The sequence below is a fragment of the Panthera pardus genome, unplaced genomic scaffold, assembly GCF_024362965.1.
Source record: "Panthera pardus isolate Hobbes unplaced genomic scaffold, ASM2436296v1 HiC_scaffold_18, whole genome shotgun sequence".
NCBI classification, from domain to species: domain Eukaryota; kingdom Metazoa; phylum Chordata; class Mammalia; order Carnivora; family Felidae; genus Panthera; species Panthera pardus.
In genome coordinates, this window is record NW_026526743.1 from 6,714,628 (window position 1) to 6,733,303 (window position 18,676).

At 54.1% G+C, this 18,676-nt stretch overlaps 1 protein-coding gene across 1 annotated transcript; it reads left to right on the plus strand.

The window, feature by feature from the left end:
* Positions 1 to 4,473: 4,473 nt before the first annotated feature.
* Positions 4,474 to 16,809, plus strand: RDH13 (retinol dehydrogenase 13). Its single transcript, XM_019437815.2, has 8 exons — positions 4,474 to 4,666; positions 7,028 to 7,146; positions 8,701 to 8,856; positions 11,393 to 11,497; positions 12,419 to 12,631; positions 13,460 to 13,561; positions 14,820 to 15,218; positions 15,339 to 16,809. Exons 1-7 carry the CDS (start codon positions 4,602 to 4,604, stop codon positions 15,044 to 15,046), a joined length of 987 nt encoding a protein of 328 aa, XP_019293360.2. The 5' UTR covers positions 4,474 to 4,601; the 3' UTR covers positions 15,047 to 15,218; positions 15,339 to 16,809.
* Positions 16,810 to 18,676: the final 1,867 nt, after the last annotated feature.

Genomic DNA, 18,676 nt, shown 5'->3' on the forward strand with positions numbered 1-18,676 from the left:
AGGAATTTGCATGTATTATTTTCTGTGTAATAACAACATTAGCAGGCAGCAATGTTCTGGCACTTACTGTGTGTTAGGTCCTTGTGATTTACTTGATGTCATCCTTCCAGACTCTAATGAGCTGGGAAACCATGGCCCACTGCTTGTTTCTATAAATAAAGTTTTATTAGAACACAGCTATGCTCATTTGTGTGCACCTTGTCTACAGTGCCTTTCCTGCTATAATGGCAGAATAGTTGCAATAGGGACCATACGGCCCATGAGGATGAAATTATTTATTATTTGTCCTTTGCAGAAAACCCTGCCCTTGAGGTAGATGCTATTAGGAGCCCAGTTTACATAAGAGGAGAAAAAGGCTCAGACAGGAAATGCTGTATTCAGAGCTGAGAGAACCAGGGACGCCTGGGTGGCTCAGTTGCTTAAGCATCCAACTTTGGCTCATGTCATGAGCTCACAGTCCACGAGTTCAAACCCTGCATCGAGCTCTGTGCTGACAACACGAGCCTGCTTGGTGGGATTCTCTCTCTTTCCCCCTGTCTCTGCCCCTCCCCCCTCTCAAAAACCAAAACCAAAAAAAACCAAACAACAACAACAACAAAAACCAAAGAAATTTGAGAGCACCAGCATCTGAACACACAGTGCTCATCTTCTCTCTCCTCCTCTTGGGACCTCCTCTTTTTTTTTTTTAATTTTAATTATGGAAAAATACACATGACATAAAATTTACTATCTTAACCATTTTTAAGTGCATAGTTCAGGGGCGTTAAGTACATTCACGCTGCTGTGCAACCATCCCGCCATCCGTCTCCAGAACGCTTCTCATCTTGCAAAACCGAAATTCTGCACCCACTATACACAGACTCCCCATTTCCCTCTACTTCCCAGCCTCCCGCATCCACTGTCCTACTTTCTGCCTCTATGATTTTGTCTCCTCTAGGGACCTCACATAAGTGGAATCATATGGCATTTGGGTTTTTGGGACTGGCTTACTGCACGTAGCATGGCGTCTTCACGGCCGGATAATACTGCACGTGTATACCAGATTTTGTTCATCTACTCATCCATCACTGGCCACGTGGATTGCTGTGCCCATGCTCTTAGCCACTGCCCTCCCAATACTCCACATGGGATGCTTTCACAAGGAAGAAACCATTATCCAAGAACAACGAGAAAAGACAGATGAACAGAAAGTGAAAAACAGTGAAATCAGCCGTCACATTGCCTGGCAAAGATCCTACACAGAATATTATACTTTTTTTTTTAAACTCTAAAAATATGCACATTGGTATATAAACTTAAAAACAGAGAGAGATAATCAGCCTGCCCTCTCAGCTCCCCATACTGGTGGTTAAGTAAGTAAGTCATGGGTTTCTTCTTCTTCTTTTTTTAATGTTTATTTTTGAGAGAGACAGAGAGAGACAGACAGTGAGCAGGGAGGGGCAGAGAGAGAGAGGGAGACACAGAATCTGACAGGCTTCAGGCTCTGAGCTGTCAGCACAGAGCCTGATGCAGGACTCAAACTCATGCTCCACAACGAGATCATGACCTAAGCCGAAGTCGGAGGCTTGACCGACTGAGCCACCCAGGCGCCCCCAGGAAGTCATGGGTGTTCTTAAACATTTGAGCCTGATAAAGCTGAACTCAGAGTCTGTCCGGAGACACACACAGATGAATTAATTTCACTGTCAGCGTCAGGAGGTCTGTGAGGGCAGCGACCTTGTCTGTTTTGTTGCTGGCTTCCCCAGGGTGTAGTTCAATGTCTGGGACACAGTAGGTGCTCATTAAAAAATTGCTGAAAGGAATACAGAAGAAGGACTAGTAGAGAGCAGGACCACTCTACTACTGACAGGCCTTGAGGTTGCTTTTACTTGCTTCCGGCATTTTGTTACTACACAGAGACAGGGCTGTGAGGAACATTTTCCTGTGGATCTTTCTTTCCAAATGACTAATTCTGTCTTAGCACAAATTCCTACGGGAGGAATGACCGGCTCAGAGATATGCACAAACGTTTGTGCCATGTATCGCTGAACGGCTTTCGGGCAGGTCGTCCTAATTGAAACTTCCGTCAGCGGGTGTGACTGTGTGTTTAACCACATCCCTGCCAACACCGGGCATGAGCATTGTCTCGATCTTGCCAATCTGATAGGTGGAAAATATCATTTTGTAATTATCCTAATGAGCATTTGTTTGCTTCCTAGGAAGGCCGAGTAGTTTCGCGTGTGTGTTGACTTTACTTCTTTGCAAACTGCCCCTCATACCCTTTGCCTATGCTCCCCTCTCCTTGTTGCAGATTCATAAGAGCTCTTTATATATGAAGGATGTGAACTCTTTGCCATGTGGTGGGTAAGAGGAGCCAGAAATTGGGAGAAGGAAAGTCACTGCTCAAGGCACACATCTAAGAAGGAGACCAGGAATTTGACGCAAGATCTGTGTAGGTCAGGGTCTGGGGTTCCTTAGCACAGCCTCAATGGCACCTTCCCCTTTCCCACGCCTTGTTCCCTTCATGGCCCAGGAGCCCCAAGTTCCCACAGTCTCAGAAAGGGGAGAGGCTTTTCACCAGACTCAGCCACCTTTGCCACATCCCTATTCTTGCCCTACAAACCTATTCGTTGGTGGGTTGTGTAGATTAAATACACATAGTAGGTACTCAATAAATAGTTGCTGGTATTATTATTTACTTTTTCTTTTAAAATTTCCCTTTAGCCACATCTCTTGACAGCTGCCTCTCCCTTCAAGCCAACCTCCTGTCATCCCAAACGTGCATCTCTCTCCAAACAACTTGCCTCATGACTCTTAGACTTTATATATGCTGTTACACCTATCTGGTTGCCCTTCTTCACTTGTTTCACTTGCCAAACTCCTATGCATCCTTCAAAACCCTATTTGGGTTTCCCCTCCTCTGGGAACTTTTTCCACATTCCTAGGCTGAGTCTCCAATCACAGATCCTGGACCCAGGGCTGTTGTGTTCCCTTTGGGTGCCCTGTGTCTAAGAGGGCACATGGAACTCACAGTTTTCAGGGCACTACAGAAATGAGCAACATCACCCCAAGGGGGAAAAATCATTAGCTCCAAACTACAAAAGCTACAGACCCAAAGTGAATACATTTCATTCTATACCTACAAAACGTTACATCAGATTTGTCGTCCAATCCAATATTCAAAAATCTCTTGGGACATTTGGAAACAATTTATCAGCCAGATTTTTCTCACCTCCTAAGAATTCTCAAGCATGTCTGTTGATTGCAGACAAATGCGATCTAATCATAAATCAAATGAGTTACTTGCGGTCAAGTAATTTCCAAAACCAAGTTGTAAACCAATTTTCAGTTTTTCTTTCAGTCAGCTTTATTGTGGGACGATTTACATGCAATAAAATTCACTATTTTTAAGTGAACGTGCTGGTAACATTTCACAAATGTATGTAGTCATGCGTATAACCGCCAATAGGGTTGCCACAGAGACTATTTCCAAAACCGGAAGAAGTTCCCTTTCTGGTGATCACTGCCTCCACCCCTGGCCCCGCAGATCCTGTCTTCCCCTATAGTCTTGCCTTCCCTGGAATGCCTCTAACTGCGGTCACACGGCATGCAATCTGGTGTCTGGCTTCTTACATTCAGAATGATGCTTTTGTCCTTCATCCGTGTTGCGGCAACTGCCAGCGGTTCATTCTTTTTATGCAATAACGACCCATTGTATGAATTTACAATAAATTATCCAGGGGTCCAAGCCTCCAGCCCCTCTTCCCTCAGACCCAGCAGTCTAGATCCCTAGACTGCCTCAGACCCAAGAGTTCTGACCCTCATCCCCACCTCCCTCAAACCAGGAGTCCAGGCCCTGGCTCTTCCTCCCTCAGACCCAGAAGTCCAGGCCCACAGCCCCTCCTCCTTCAGACCCAGGGGTCCAGACCCCCACCACCTCCTCGCTCAGACCTGGGGAATTCTGATCCCCGGACGCTTCTCCTTCAGAACTTGGAATCCAGTCCCTACCCCCTCCTCGGTCAGACCAGGAGTCCACGCCTTGATCTACTCCTTCCTCAAGGACCCCAGGGGTTTGGGAACCCCCAAGGTACTAAATCCTAGTTTCTAAGCACTGCAGTTCTCAAATTCTCTCATAATGTCTGTGAGGAAGGTACTACTGGTGAACACGCATTTTAGGTGGGAAACAGGCTGACATATCTGAAAGACACACAGAGGAGGACAGCCTGGAAGCGGTGGCAGAAACCGCAGCAGCAGGATCGTAACCCTCATGTTACAGAAGAACCCCGCCGCGCCTGGTAGCTGAGCAAATTTGAGTTCATTGGACCCGCGCACTGGCCCAGCCCCTCATGCCCCGCCCCTAGGCCACGGCCACGCCCACCGCCCCGGAAACTACCATTCCCAGCCGCAGCGGCGCCAGGGCCCATTCTCATAGGTCCCGCCGGGGAAGCCCCGCCCCTGGAAGCCCCGCTCCCGAGACGCCCCGCCTCTTCCCGGAAGCCTGAGTCCCAGACGGCCAGGCCTTCCCCACGTGGGTCGCGGGCTGAGCGGTCCCAGGGGCGACCCAGCGGCGGATCTGGGGGAGGGAGGCGGGGCTCCGCATCCGACCCCCGCTCCTACCCGGCATGAACCGCTACCTCCTGCCGCTCTCCGTGCTGGGCACGGTGGCGGGTGGCGCCGTGCTGCTCCGGTGAGTGCGCTCTGCTGGTGGGCCGCCGGCAGCCGCGAGGGGGGAAGGCTGGGGAGAGGTTGCTTGGTGGTCGCCGGCCTAGGACTCCTCCAGCTCACCCGACCAGCCCCGCCCCCAGACAGTGTTGGGGGGCAAACCTAGGTAGCCCCCCGTGGGCAGGTCACAGCCCAAGGTCACTCCGGGGAAGGGGGCGGATCCGGGTCCTCGTGAACCTGCTGGTCTAATTGCTTCCGTGCTTGTCATCGATTATTGAATCCGTCCTGCTGACACTTATTGAATGGTCTCCGTAGTCATGTGCTGGCCCTGGTGCAAGGAAAATGTGTGCCACCTTAAGCTCTCTTATCCGAAATCGGAGACGCAAACTGAATTGCCCAACACAGTGCATGACCAGATTGAACTGCATGGATTATATACTTGTCTCTCCTGGGCGAACTCACTAAAAAACCCCACAGAAAACCCAGCGAACCCAGTATTCCATAGCAGCGCTGCCTCGGAGAGCTTTCGATGCTGATGGAAGTGTTTTATATTTGTGCTGTTCGTTATGATAGATAGCACTTAAAGTATAGTTGCATCGTGCCTGTAATTAACAATATGGTGTTATATTGTACACTCAAGAACTTGTTAAGAGGGTGGAAATCACGTTAAGTGTTCTTACCGCAATTAAAAAGAAAAGAATTAGTAATATATAATTCCTTTTTTTCAGAGAGAGGGAGAGAGAGGGGGTCGAAGTGAGCAAGGGGCAGAGAGAGAGAGGAGAGAGAAGCAGGGCTCACCCAAAGTGGGGCTCGTGTTCATCCCAAGAGGGCCTGGAGCCCATGCCATGCGGGCGGGGACTCAAACTCACAAACTATGAGATCATGATCTGAGCTGAAGTCAGACGCTTAATGATCGAGCCACCTAGGTGCCCAGCAATATGTAATTAAAAAAAAAAAAAAGGTTTGTTTATTTTTGAGAGGGAGAGGTGCAGGAGTAGGGGAGGGGCAGCGGGAAGGAGAGAGGACCCTAAGCAGGCTCCACGCTCAGCACAGAGCCAGTGGAGGGGCTTGATCTCAAGACCGTGAGATCAGGACCAGAGCCAAAATTGAGTCGGACGCTCAACTGACTGAGCCACCCAGGCGCCCCAGCAATATATCATTTTATTACAGTTATACAATACAAGAGATTGGCTGGGAGGCCTGAAAGTGATTGGAAAAGTATGGCTATTTATTCTTCATTATTTTTAAAAAGTTTATTTGTTTAAGTAATTGCTACACCCAACGTGGGGCTTGAATTCACGACCCCAAGATCAAGAGTCGCTTGCTTTTCCAACTGACCCAGCCTGGCGCCCCTATTTTTTTTTTTTTTAAATGTTTTTTAATCTTTATTTTTGAGAGACAGGGTGCGAGCAGGGGAGGGGCAGAGAGAGACGGAGACACAGAATCCGAAGCAGGCTCCAGGCTCTGAGCTGTCAGCACAGAGCCCGACGTGGGGCTCGAACCCACGAACCGTGAGATCATGACCTGAGCCAAAGTTGGACGCTCAACCCATTGAGCCACCTGGGTGCCCCAGAGGTGCCCTTATTTTTAATTTAAATAAAAACTTAGTCCCAGGTGGCTGGTGGTTTCCGTCTTGTACAGCTCCCTTCTCTCATATGGAGATGGCATTGTTTGGCCAGTCCCCCACTGGTGACATTCAGTTTCCAGTATTTGGCTTCTGTGGGATATGGGTAAAGAATAAGGGTCCCCCTGCCCCCCAAAGATGGGCACGTCCTAATGCTCAGAGCCTGGGAATATGGTCCTTTACCTGTCAAAGGGGACTCTGCAGATGCCATTGAGTCAAGGACCTTGAGATGGGGGGGTTGTCCAGGTAGCTCCACCGCAATCACAATGGTCCTTCCGAGTCAGGGACTTGAAGACACTGTACGGCTGACTTTGGGGACAGGAGGGGCCAGGAGCCGGAGGGGCCAGGAGCCAGTGGGCACCTCTAGAAGCTGGAAGAGGCATGGACCGGCCTCTCCCCTAGAGCCTCTGGAAGGAACACAGCTCTGCCAACACCCTGCCCTTATCCCAGTGAGACCTGTTTCGGGCGCCTGCCTGCAGAGCCCTAGATCCAGCAGAGTTTAAACCCCCCGAGCTTGTGGTGACTGGTTCCAGCGGCCACAGGAAACGAACACAGCGGGTCTTCATGAAGTACTGATTGTCGTAGAGGCTCCCCCACACCTGGCCCTGCTGAGCCCTTTCTTTACCTGTGACGTCACAGTGGCCCCCATGCAGTCACCAGATGTCCTTTCCGTCTTTCGGTTTGGGGAACACAAGCTCATGTCGGCACCTGCAGCAAAGGGTGCAGATGGACAGAACTGACTACGTGGCTTCTCGCTTTCAGAGACTATGTTGCCGGAGGGTCCTGTCCCAGCAAGGCCACCATTCTCGGGAAGACCGTCATTGTGACCGGCGCCAACACGGGCATCGGGAAGCAGACCGCCTTGGAGCTGGCCAAAAGAGGTGAGGCCCCAGCGGGCACCTGCTTTCCCTGCCCGAGGCTTGGGGTGTGAGGTCTGGTGCTGGAGGGTGTGCGTTCCTGGCGGACGCTAAGGCCATCTGGTTGTCCAGGTCCAAAGTCATGTCGGCTTAGGCCGGAAAGGTTCTCCTCTCTGAACGCGGTGAGGGAGACTCTGGGTCTCCGAGGAGGCTGTGGACACCCAGCGGTTTCTGGTGTTGGCTTTTCTCTTGGTGCCGGCCTTGAGCTCCCTTACGGTAGTCGACTCCGTCCTGATGGCTGGCTTGGGGCCTGGGTCAGAGGCTGGGGGTGAGGATCTGGCTTCAGGCTCTTCCAGGCTTACTGGTCGGGCGTTTTGTAGGAGGCCCCTCGATCTGGGTCTGGTCAGTTTTTCTCCTGGTCGGACTGGGGTCCTGGCGGACTTCCGGGCGGGAGGACTGCCCCGCTCAGCACGTGAAGGTCTCCTTCCAAGTTACAATCAGTGGACTTCCTGTCAGGTCAGGCACCAGAAAAGGAGGAGTCAGGGATTTGCGTCTGAGCTGCTGGAGGACCAGAGCCACCGCTGGTGGGGGCCGGAAGGCTGTGGCGGGGCAGGCTTGAGGGCTGCGGGAGATCGCAAACTTTCTGTGGGCTTGACGGGCTGGGGTGGCTGGGGAATGGGTCCTGGCGGGCCAGGCCGGAGTGGGGTCTACCCCTGTCCACCCCTGAGGTGAGAGCGGTGGGGGCCGTGATGGGCAGCCCCCCCCCCCCCCACCGGCCCTGGGGTTTCCCCAAGGAGGGGGCACGTGCCCCCCCCCAGGAGAGGGTGGACACTCCCACCGTGGTCCTGAGGTCCCGAGGCAGCAGAGGATGAACGGATCCGCGTCCCATGAGTTCCCTTGTGGAGCGTGTGAGGGACAGCGGGGCCCAGGGGCGGGCGGGTAAGCCACACACATCCACGTGGTCTGCACCGTGGCTGCTTGTCCTTCTTCAATCCCTGGTTCTTGTCATTTTTCTAATTTTTTTTTTATGGCCGTATTGAGATTTAATCCACACAACACACAGGTTACCCACTTATCCTTTTTTTTTTTTTATCTTTATTTATTTTGAGAGGGAGTATGTGTGCACGCAGGGGAGGGGCAGAGAGAGATGGGGAGAGAGAGAATCCAGAGCAGGCTCTGAAGTGTCAGCATAGGGTCTGATGTGGGGGCTCAAACCCATGAACCGTGACGGGAGATCATCATCTGAGCTGAAATCAAGAGTTGGACACTTAACCGACCGAGCCACTGAGGCGTCCCCCGAGGGGAGGATTTAAAAACTATTCTTTATCTCGGGTGCCTGGGTGGCTCAGTCGGTTGAGCGTCCGACTTTGGCTCAGGTCATGATCTTGAGGTTCGTGAGTTCAGTCCCCGCGTCGGGCCCTGTGCTGACAGCTCGGGGCCCGCAGCCTGCTTAGGATTCTGTGTCTCCCTCTCTCTGCCCCTCCCCCACTCATGCTCTCTCTCTTTCAAAAATAAATAAACATAAAAAAAAAAAAAGATTAAAAAAAATATATTCTTGATCCTGTCCTGGGCTTCCAGGAGGCAACATCATTCTGGCCTGTCGGGACATGGAGAAGTGTGAAGCAGCAGCAAGGGACATTCGCAGGGAGACCCTTAATCACCACGTCAGCGCCCGGCACCTGGACTTGGCCTCCCTCAAGTCCATCCGAGAGTTCGCGGCGAAGATCACCGAAGGTAGGAGGGAGGACGCCGGCCTTGAGGGGCGCGGTGGGGTGGCCAGGCTTTGAGGAGTGAGTTAAACCAGCCAAATCCTAGGGCTACCGTGGGGTGTTGGTAGACCGTGGCCCGTGTTTTCGGACAGGGGCAGACGTCTGCGGGCGAAGATGATACGCTTTTTATCTCTTCTGGTCATGTTAACGTATTTTACGTGTCAACCGTTTACGTAAATGGTTGGAAGAACTCAAAAGAGTGATCTTTCTGGATATGCGGACATTGTATGGAGGTCAGATATCAGTGCCTGTAAATAAAGTTTTATTGGCACACAGTCGTGCCCGTTAGTTTACGTATCATCTGTGGCCGCGTTAGTCCCGCGACGGCGGAGTTCAGTAGAGACAGACGGTATGGCCTGCAGAGCCAAAAGTGTTCAGTCTGGTCCTTTACAGGAGAAGCTTGCCCTTCAGAAAACGAACTCCTTCGGCATCAGATCCCCCAGACGCAGAGGCCCGGATGAGGTTGGAAGTACCGGGGGATGAGGGATGAGTTAGCCTGGTGAAGGGCAATGGTGCCGACTCTCCACGGGTTCCTGAGGCTCCCTGGCTCTCTGGGGTGGCGGGTGACGCCCGGGACGCAGCGAGGAGTCGGATCCAGGCTCTGCGCGGGGTCCTGTGTGGGGCCACGGCCGCGACGATGGGCACAGCACAGGGTACCCGGCCCTCACGCTCTCTTTGCTGGGTGTTTCTGCACATCCGGGGACTAGGCTGACATTTTTCTGCACCGCATCACACTCGTGACTCTCTCGTCTTGCTTCCCACCCGATGTCCTCAGAACTGGTTTACGTCCTTATGTTTGGGAACAGGAATGACATTTACGGGAGGAAACGTTCAGAAAGTACAAACGGGGATACAGCCAACCATCTCCCTGCCGCTAGCTCCCAGACACCTTCTTCCTCAGACGTATTCGGTGCACCCCTTCTTGGGTGTCCTTCTGGAGACTGTGCTTTTTTTTTTTTTTTTTTTAATTTTTAATGTTTATTTTTGAGAGAGGGAGACACAGAATCCGAGGCAGGCTCCAGGCTCCAAGCTGTCAGCACAGTGCCGGATGTGGGGCTCGAACCCACAAACCATGAGATCATGATCTGAGCCGAAGTCGGACGCTCGACCCACTGAGCCACCCAGGCGCCCCTGTTAGTGCGTTTCTGAAGCAAGCAGATATATATACCTGCCCTGGGCCTTTTTGATATAATCGGAGCATGTCATACATGTGGTGCTTTTTCTCCCCTGTTCTACCCAGCAGGTTCTAGTGTTTTCCCTTTTTAGAGGGGGAAATGAATCAGAGCAAAGCTGTGTGCCTTGGCCAGGGTAGAGCCAGGGGATTTGAACCTTCATCTGATGGTTCCAGGTAGTTCTGTGCTACCCCATCCACCATCAGATAAAGAACGAAATAGAGGTTCTGTTTAAAAGGTGCTGGATAACTAGTCTGTTGTTTCTACTGAACCTAAAAACCACTTTGAGAGTGTTGTGGGTTCCACTGTGTCCCCTCAAAAGAAGATGTGTTGGGATCACAGCCCCCAGGACCTCAGACTGTGACCTTATTTGGAGACAGGGTCTGTACGGAGGTATCCAAGTGAAAGTGAGGGCAGCAGGGTAGACCCTACTCTGGTATGACTGGAGTCCTCATAGAGAGGGAGGTGGGGACAACAGACAGATGCCGAGGGAAGAGACAGAAGGCGGACAGTTGTTTACGGGCTGGGGAGAGAGCCAGGAACAGATTGTCCCTCACGGTCCTCAAAAGGAGACAATCCTGAGACCCGCTGATCCCGGACTCGCCGCCTCCAGAGCTGGGACGCAGTATGTTTCCGTGGACCGTTGTTACACGGCCCTAGCTGACTGATACAGGGAGGAGGGTGCTGTTATTCGTCCCATTTTACAGACAAGGAAACAGGCCCAGGGAGGGACGGCCGCTTGTGCCTGTGGAGAGGCAGGGCTGGGAATCGGCTGCCTGCTGAGCTGGGATTCCCACGAGTAACCCCCCCAGTTTCAGGCCCCGAGGCCCCTGCAGATGTGGCCTCTTCCCTTTTCAGAAAACGTCTCTGAGCTGCAGGTGGGGCGTGTCTGTTTTCAGAATATAGCAAACTGGTTTGAGGCCGCAGTTTCTTCACAGTTGTGGAGGCCAGAAGTCCAGGATCGAGGTGTCAGCAGGGCGGCACTGTTCTTGAGACAGGACAGCCCCTCCTGCGTCTTCCAGATTCTGGAGGTGGCCCTCGGTCCTCGCAGGCGCATCGCTCAGTTTCTGCCTCCGTCCCCACAGCACATTCCCCCCGCGGGTTGCTGTCTGAGTCCTGTTGGTTTAGGGCCCCAAGATGACCTTATCTTAACTGGATAACTTTTGCAAAGACTCTTTGCAAAATCAGGCTGTGTTCCCAGACTCCGGCTGGGCGTGAATGTCTGGGGGACAGTGGTCAGCCCAGGGCAGGGGGTGCTGTCCCCCCAGCTGCGCTCGTGCTTCACGCAGGCGTGGGACTGACGCGTTTGCCCTCACCCCTGTCCTCCAGAGAAAGAGCGCGTGCACATCCTGATCAACAACGCGGCTGTGATGCGGTGCCCCCACTGGACCACCGAGGACGGCTTCGAGATGCAGTTTGGCGTTAACCACCTGGGTGAGGCCTCAGGCTGCGGGCTCCGTGGGGTCCACGTCGGCCTGGGATGTGAATGGGATCCTCTGTGGGTCCTCCTCACTCTCAAGGGCAGCTGGGCGGCCGCTTGTGGGGTTACCAGCAGCTCAGGGAGTTGCCTGCTGACAGCCAGGTGCTCTGCCAGTCCTTCAGATCCATCATCCGTCTCGGCCTTTTGACCCCTTGTCTGTCCTCCAGTCTGTCTGTCCTTCAGTTACTCTGTCCACCTGTTGTCACCCTGAATGCAACAGGGGTTCCCTTAGCAAGGGTGAGGAGGAACTAGGTACTGGGCAGGTGCCAGTCACTGGATTAGGGCCCACCCTCATGACCTCATTTTCACTTGATTGCCTCTGCGAAGACCCCTCTCTCCAAATAAGACCACATGCCGAGGTCTTGGAGGGTCGTAACTCACGTAACTATCACTCCGTGTCCTATTGGCTGGGGCCCAGTCACATGACCGATGCTGGTGCAAGGAAGTCTGGGAAATGTAGTCCTTCACCGGGCAGCCCTGGGCCGGGCTGAAAATTCTATTGCTGAAGGAGAAATGGAGGAAGGATTTGGGGAGATGGAAGGCGGTCCGTCCCCCAACCGACCTCATAGGATTCGTGCAGAGCTTGATGTTGGGCTGGATCTTTCTTTCCTGCGGGGCCGCCCTGCTCACTATAGGACATTTATTTAGGAGCGTGCCTGGCTGGCCTCCACCCACCTGATGGCCAGAGCACCTCTCTCTGCAGTTGTGACGACCACAACCTCTAGGTGTTGCCAGAGGTCCCCTGGGGGATGGATCTGGCCCCTGTCCAGAGCCACGGGTTCCTGGGAGGGTCACACAAGGTAATGTTTTCAGTATGGTCCTATGTGCCAGGTAAGAATTCAGGGAAAATTGCCTTTTTGTTGTCCTGCATCCAGGTCACTTTCTCTTGACGAACTTGCTGCTGGACACACTGAAAGCCTCGGCCCCTTCGCGGATCATCAACCTCTCGTCCTTGGCCCACGTCGCAGGTCACATGGACTTTGATGACTTGAACTGGGAGAAGAGGACGTACGACACTAAAGCGGCTTATTGCCAGAGCAAGCTGGCCGTCGTCCTGTTTACCAAGGAGCTGAGCCGGCGGCTGCAGGGTACGTGTGTGGCGAGCCTCGCCGGCCTCTCTCTTCCTCTAGCTCTGCGCCTGGAACAGTCCTCCTGTGATGCTGGGCCCATGGGAGGTCAAGCACGGGTCCCAGAACAGAGTAGGTGGAGGCGGGACACGCACGGCACCATGTTCACCGGTGCCCGAAGCAGACGTCACTGGTCCGTCGTGGCATTCTCCCCGGCTCCTCCTGCACCGGCACCTAAGCCTTTGGTGCTCTGGGCTAGCGGTCCTCAACCGTGGGTGAGTCGGCACCCCTGGAGACATTCGGCAGTATCTGAAGACCGTTGGGGCAGTGGAGGTGGGGGGAGCGTTGCTGCTGGCATGCAGCCGCCCAGCCTGCCACGGACAGGATGAAGAACGATCTGACCTCAGCGTCCAGGGGGCCGAAGTCGGAAGGTCCGCCCTGTGCCCTTGCTTCTCAGAGAGCATTCGTGGACCAGCCACGTCCATTCAGCCAGGAGCTGGCTGTAACTAGCCTCTCAGGCCCCACCCCGAGCCACCGCCTCAGATTTCTCAGGGGTGGGGGGTGGGGGTGGAGCCCGGCAGCTGGGGGCTCTCAGGCCCTCCGGGGGATTTTCACGTACGTTCAGGTTCGGGAGGCCCTGTTCTAGGCAGTTACGTGACAGAGCTGCTTTGCAAGATGAAACCACTTGCTGTGGAAGTTTCCGAGCAAGGGGGGGGTGATGTGGATTCAAGGGGAGGACGCGGAATGGGATGGCCCTGGAGCCGAGGGCGGGCGGCATCAGCCTTCCAGGTGGGGCGTGAACCTGGTGTCTGCTCACCCCCTCGTCCCTCTCCTTCCCTCTCCCGTCAGGCACGGGTGTGACTGTCAACGCTCTGCACCCCGGCGTGGCCAGGACGGAGCTGGGCAGACACACGGGCATGCACAGCTCTGCCTTCTCCAGCTTCACGCTCGGTAAGCCCCCTCCTGGCCTGCGGGCCCTTAGCCGAACCCCTGCCCGCCCCGCCTGGGGCCCAGCTCCCTTCAGCGTATCAGTCAGACCCTGCAGAGAAACAGAATAAGATATATGCAGATGCTCGGAGAGACCTGTCTTGAGGGATCGGCTCGTGCATTTACGGAGGCTGAGAAGTCCCCGTGATCTGCCCTCTGTCTGCTGGAGGCCCAGGAGAGGTGGTGGTGTATGCCGGTCCAAACCCAGAGGCCTGTCAACCAGGGGAGCCCTGGTGTCAGTCCCAGCCCGAAGGCCAGGGGCCCTGGTGTCTGAGGGCAGGAGACGGATGTCCCAGCTCAAGCAGAGAGAGGGCAGAATTGGCTCTTCCTCCAGCTTTTTGTTCCGTTTGCACCTTCAACTAATTGCACGGTGCCCACCCACCTTGGTGAAGGGCGATCTCTTTACTCCTTCAGAGAGTATCTCATGCCCAGAGACTCTCTCCGGGGCTTGGCTCTGCCCCCTCCCTCGTATCTTCCGGGGTACTGAGAACGAGTTACTGGTACATGTGGATCCAGCCTGCCATCCTTGGAAATAGCCCCAGGAAACAGGCCAGATCCTGCTCGATGAGAAAACCGGGTCTCAGAGAAGGAGACCATGGAGCGGACTCCTGGTTGTGCCTGGGGTGGCTCAGCTTCACCCCAAATGAGCTTTGCCACCCAGGGAGGCATCCTCCCCTCCCGGAGCCTGTTTCCTTAACGACAAAGCGAGGGCCATAACAGCACGCTCCTCACGGTCGGGAGGATGAGATGGCCCTTAACTGGCAGAGGGTCTGACCCAGCTTTAGGCTGAATAATTAGAACTTTAGAGCTAGTCCTGAAAAACATTTCGTGGGTGGGTGCCGGATATCAAGGATTCTAAGTTGAGGCTGGCGCTGGAGACATTTCATAAATAAAAGTTATTTTAAGCAAGAGGAGGTAGGGTAAGGACTCAGAGCTCAAGGAGAGGAGGGAGAGCTCCCGTGTTCTTGGGGAAAGCTGGAGAGGCTTGCTGGGGGAGGCAGCTTTGGGGCTGGTCTCTGGCCCAAAGGTGGCTGGGCAGTGCCGGGGAAGGGAACCCCTGGTGGAGGGAACCTCGGAGGCAAAGGCCTGGAGGTGGGCCGTGTGGGCCTGCGGTCCGACTTCTGGCCTCTGTGGGCCCTGGGCATCGTGGTGGAGGCGTTGGGCTGTTTGTGTCCTCCTCCCAGAACGTGTGTGGACTGAATGCCCTGTGGGCTCCTTGCAGGGCCCATCTTCTGGCTGCTGGTCAAGAGCCCCCAGCTGGCAGCCCAGCCCAGCACGTACCTGGCCGTGGCAGAGGAACTGGAGGGCGTTTCTGGAAAGTACTTTGATGGATTCAAAGAGAAGCCTCCAGCCCCTGAAGCTGAGGATGAGGAGGTAGCCCAGAGGCTTTGGGCTGAAAGTGCCCGCCTGGTGGGCTTGGAGCTGTCCGGTGGTTCCTCTCCTCAGTGAGGGGACAGCCCCTCCCAGAATAACCTTTGGGAGCAGGTGTCAAAAGCACGCGGGAGGCTGAATCACCTTGGATGCAGCAGCCAGACCAAGGCTGGCTGCTCTGTCTGCAGCACCCTCTAGGTGGCAGTGTTTGCCAAGGAATTCTGGCTGCCACGCCCACGTCACCCTCTAGGTGGCAGTGTTGGCCAAGGAATGTTGACTGCCATGCCCACGTCACCGTCTAGGTGGTAGTGTGGACCCCACAGGTCCAAGACCCACCAGTGCTGGCACTCGTGCCCACGGCACCCTCTAGGTGGCAGTGTTGGCCGTGTGAGCCTCAAGACCAAGGTTGTCGTGCGCGCAGCGCCCCCTAGATGGCAGTATTGCTCAAGGACCAATGGCCGATACGTCCACACCATCCGGTAGGGATCCCTCGTGGCTCTTGCCTCCTCTCAGGCACAGTGGACCCGGCTGCAGGTGCACACCTGGCCCATCGGCCGGCAGGGGCACGGGGCCATCAGACACCTGCCTTGTGCATGTCACTGGGAACTGCTGAGGGAGGAATCCGCTCCCTCTGCAGTCGCCGCGGCAGGAGAGCCAATGACGGCCACGGTGCCGAACTGTACACCCCTGGGAAAGCTGTCAGCCGGACAGGATCAAGTTCATGGTTCCCTGCGGGACCGTGCCCACCCGCAGTCGCCTGTCCGAGCCTCGGTTTCTCCCACCGTAGAATGTGCAGAATAACTTGACTACCTCCTAGGATGGTATGGTGGTGGGTGAGTTATCGTCCGGCGCGGTGAGTGGCAGCTGTGTGTTCCTTGCTGGCACCAAAAAGCTCGGTAATCAAGATACGAATACCTTAACGTTAAAAAAATGTGACATTTGAGGTACGTGGGGAGCCCAGGGATGCCGTTCCCCGTCCACAGAACAGCGAATGATCGTGCCCCCGATGCCAGCGATGCCAAGGGAGGGAGTGGAAAGGCATTAAAGACGGCCCAAAGCCTTAGAAGTACAGTTAGTTTTCTTTCTGTTACCACATCAGACCACAACAGCCGAAGGGTACGTTTGGGATGAACGGACTCCGGTTGGCACCTTCCAGCACGGACCCCAACGATCCCCACCTCCCCCTGTTCACGTCCTTCTTACCCTCTGAGAGAGGGCTGGACCTAGCTACTCACTTCCAGCAAAAACAATGCAGCCAAGCTGACGGAACAGCCGGTTCTGTGGTCAGGCTACTGATCGGCATCTGTCGTGCTGGCCCTTGCCCTGCCTCGCCGAGAGGAGCTGTGAGCTGTCCTGTGCAGACATCCCAGTGGCCGGGATGGCCAGAGAGGAGCTGAGGCCTCAGTGCAGCAATCCAGGGGCAGGTGTGAACACCAGGAGGTGGGAATCATGTTGGGGGGGGGGGCAGTTACCCTAAGAGCCTGTCCACCGCAGGGATACACCCCCCCCCCCACATACATACACATGTGTGCGTGTATCCTCATAAAATCTGTGTATTTCTCCCTGTGGGATCAGGGAAAATACTTCTTTTTTTTATTTTTAAGAAATTTACATCCTGGGCCCCTGGGTGGCTCAGGTGGTTAAGCATCCGACTTCGGCTCAGGTCATGATCTCACGGTTCGTGAATTCAAGCCCCACGTCTGGTTCTGTGCTGACAGCTCAGAGCCTGGAACCTGCTTCGGATTCTGTGCCTCCTCCTCTGTCTACCCCTTCCCCGCTCACACTCTGTCTCTCTCTCTCTCTCAAAAATAAATAAACATTAAAAAAAATTTAACATCCAAGTTAGTTGACATACAGTGTAATGATTTTCAGGAATAGAATTTAGTGATTCATCACTTACATATAACACCCAGTGCTCATCCCAACCAGTGGTCTTAATGCCCCCTTGCACATTCAGCCCATCCCCCCCTTCCCCAACACCCCTCCAGCAACCCTCAGTTTGTTCTCGGTATTTAAGAGTCCCTTCTGGTGTGTCTCAGGGAAAGTACTTCTGGTAGTCCGGTAGTCTGAGCGTAACCTCAAAACCTCCGGTTCTCCAAATATATGTGTAGGATTTGCCCGGAGGTGATGGTATTCGCTAACATAACCACAGTACAATGACCAAAATCCAGAAAATAATACTGACGATGCTAGGATCTCACATCTAATCTACAGACGTTGAAGTTTTATCAATGGTAATGTCCTTTACAGCGCAAAAGAAAACCACCGAAATTCTTTTCTGACCCAGTAGCCAATCCAGAATCACACGTTACATCACTTGTCCTGTCTCCTTAATCCGCTTTAAGCTGAACCGTCTTCCTCTTTCTTGAGTGGGACGCTTCTGAAGAGTCCTGGCCAGGTATGTTATAGAAGGTGCTTCAGTTTGGGTTTGTCTGTGACTTCTCTGTGAGTAGATCACGGGTGAAGCAGCCTCCAGTGGGGGGCAGAGCCCCACAGGGCAAAGGGCACGGAGCCGTGCTATCTGGGGACGTCACTCCCTGCGCCTCCACCCGCTCGGCAAGCGGAAGCTCCTGCACAGACTTCCTGGCTCCCTGCTGCCCAGTTTGGGTGGGTTTCTCAATCGTGGTGCCTTATCTCTGTGTATCTGGGCATCAGGCATGTGGAGGTGATTCGAACAAGACCAACTAGACCCTCTCCCTGAATCTGGACCTCGATGGGGCTGACACCAAGACCGATAAGGTTTGTCCCAAAGAGGTCTGTCGGCTCCTGGCCCCTGCACCCTGGCTCCTATCTGTACCAGCTTCGTACGGCTGCTCTGACAAACGAGCCCAGACTGGGTGGTTCACGCTCCAGAGTTCTGGAGATCAGAAGTCCAGAACGGGTCTCTGGGCTAAGGTCAAAATGTCACCAGGGCTGCATTCCTTCCGGAGGCTCAAGGGGAGGATCTGCTTCCTGCCTTTTCCCGCTTCTAGGGGCCCCCACATTCCTCGCCTCGTGGCCCTTCCTCCGCCTTCAGGGCCAGCAATGACAGGCCAAGTCCTCACACGGCCATCTTTCTGGCTCTCCCTCTCCCCTGCTTTTAGGAACTTGGTGAGGCTATTCGGCCTGCCCAGTGATCCGGGACCACCTCTCTCCTTTACACCAGCTCAAGAGCAACAATTCCATCTGCCCCCTCGATGCCCCTTTGCCACGTAAAGTAACAGGTTCTCGGGATTTGGGGCAGCCACCGTTCTCCCTGGTGCCCCATCCTCTCCAAAACCCGCTTCCTCGGCCTTTCCCAGGACCATGAGCTTCCCTGACACTTCCCATCAAGTCCTCCTGTTTCTATTAAAGCAAAATTGGCATCATCAGTGTTGCAAGGAAGTCAAGTGAAACGAGCACATGTTACCACTAACTCCCCACTACTGCCTCTTTAAAAACAAAACAAAACAAAAAAACCCAACAACCCGGGGAGGCACCCACCTGGCTTGGTTGGAAGAGTGTGAGGCTCCTGATCTTGGGGTTGTGAATTTGAGCCCCACTTTGGGCGTAGAGTTTACTTAAAACCAACCGACCAACCAGCCAACGAACCCTGGAGTGTCTTAGCAAGAAGAGTTGGAATCCAGTCTGATGCAGAAGCCCACATTCGTGGCAGGGGGCTACAGGCCTAAATGGAAGGAGCGTGAAGGCCAGCCCACTGGGGTGGCCGCTCCCACAAGAACCTAGCTC

Coding starts and splice junctions, on each gene's coding strand:
- RDH13 (XM_019437815.2), top strand. CDS start 4,602: ATGAACCGCTACCTCCTGCCGCTCTCCGTGCTGGGCACGGTGGCGGGT. Junction 4,667..7,027: donor GGTGGCGCCGTGCTGCTCCG/GTGAGTGCGCTC, acceptor TCTCGCTTTCAG/AGACTATGTTGCCGGAGGGT. Junction 8,857..11,392: donor CGCGGCGAAGATCACCGAAG/GTAGGAGGGAGG, acceptor CCTGTCCTCCAG/AGAAAGAGCGCGTGCACATC.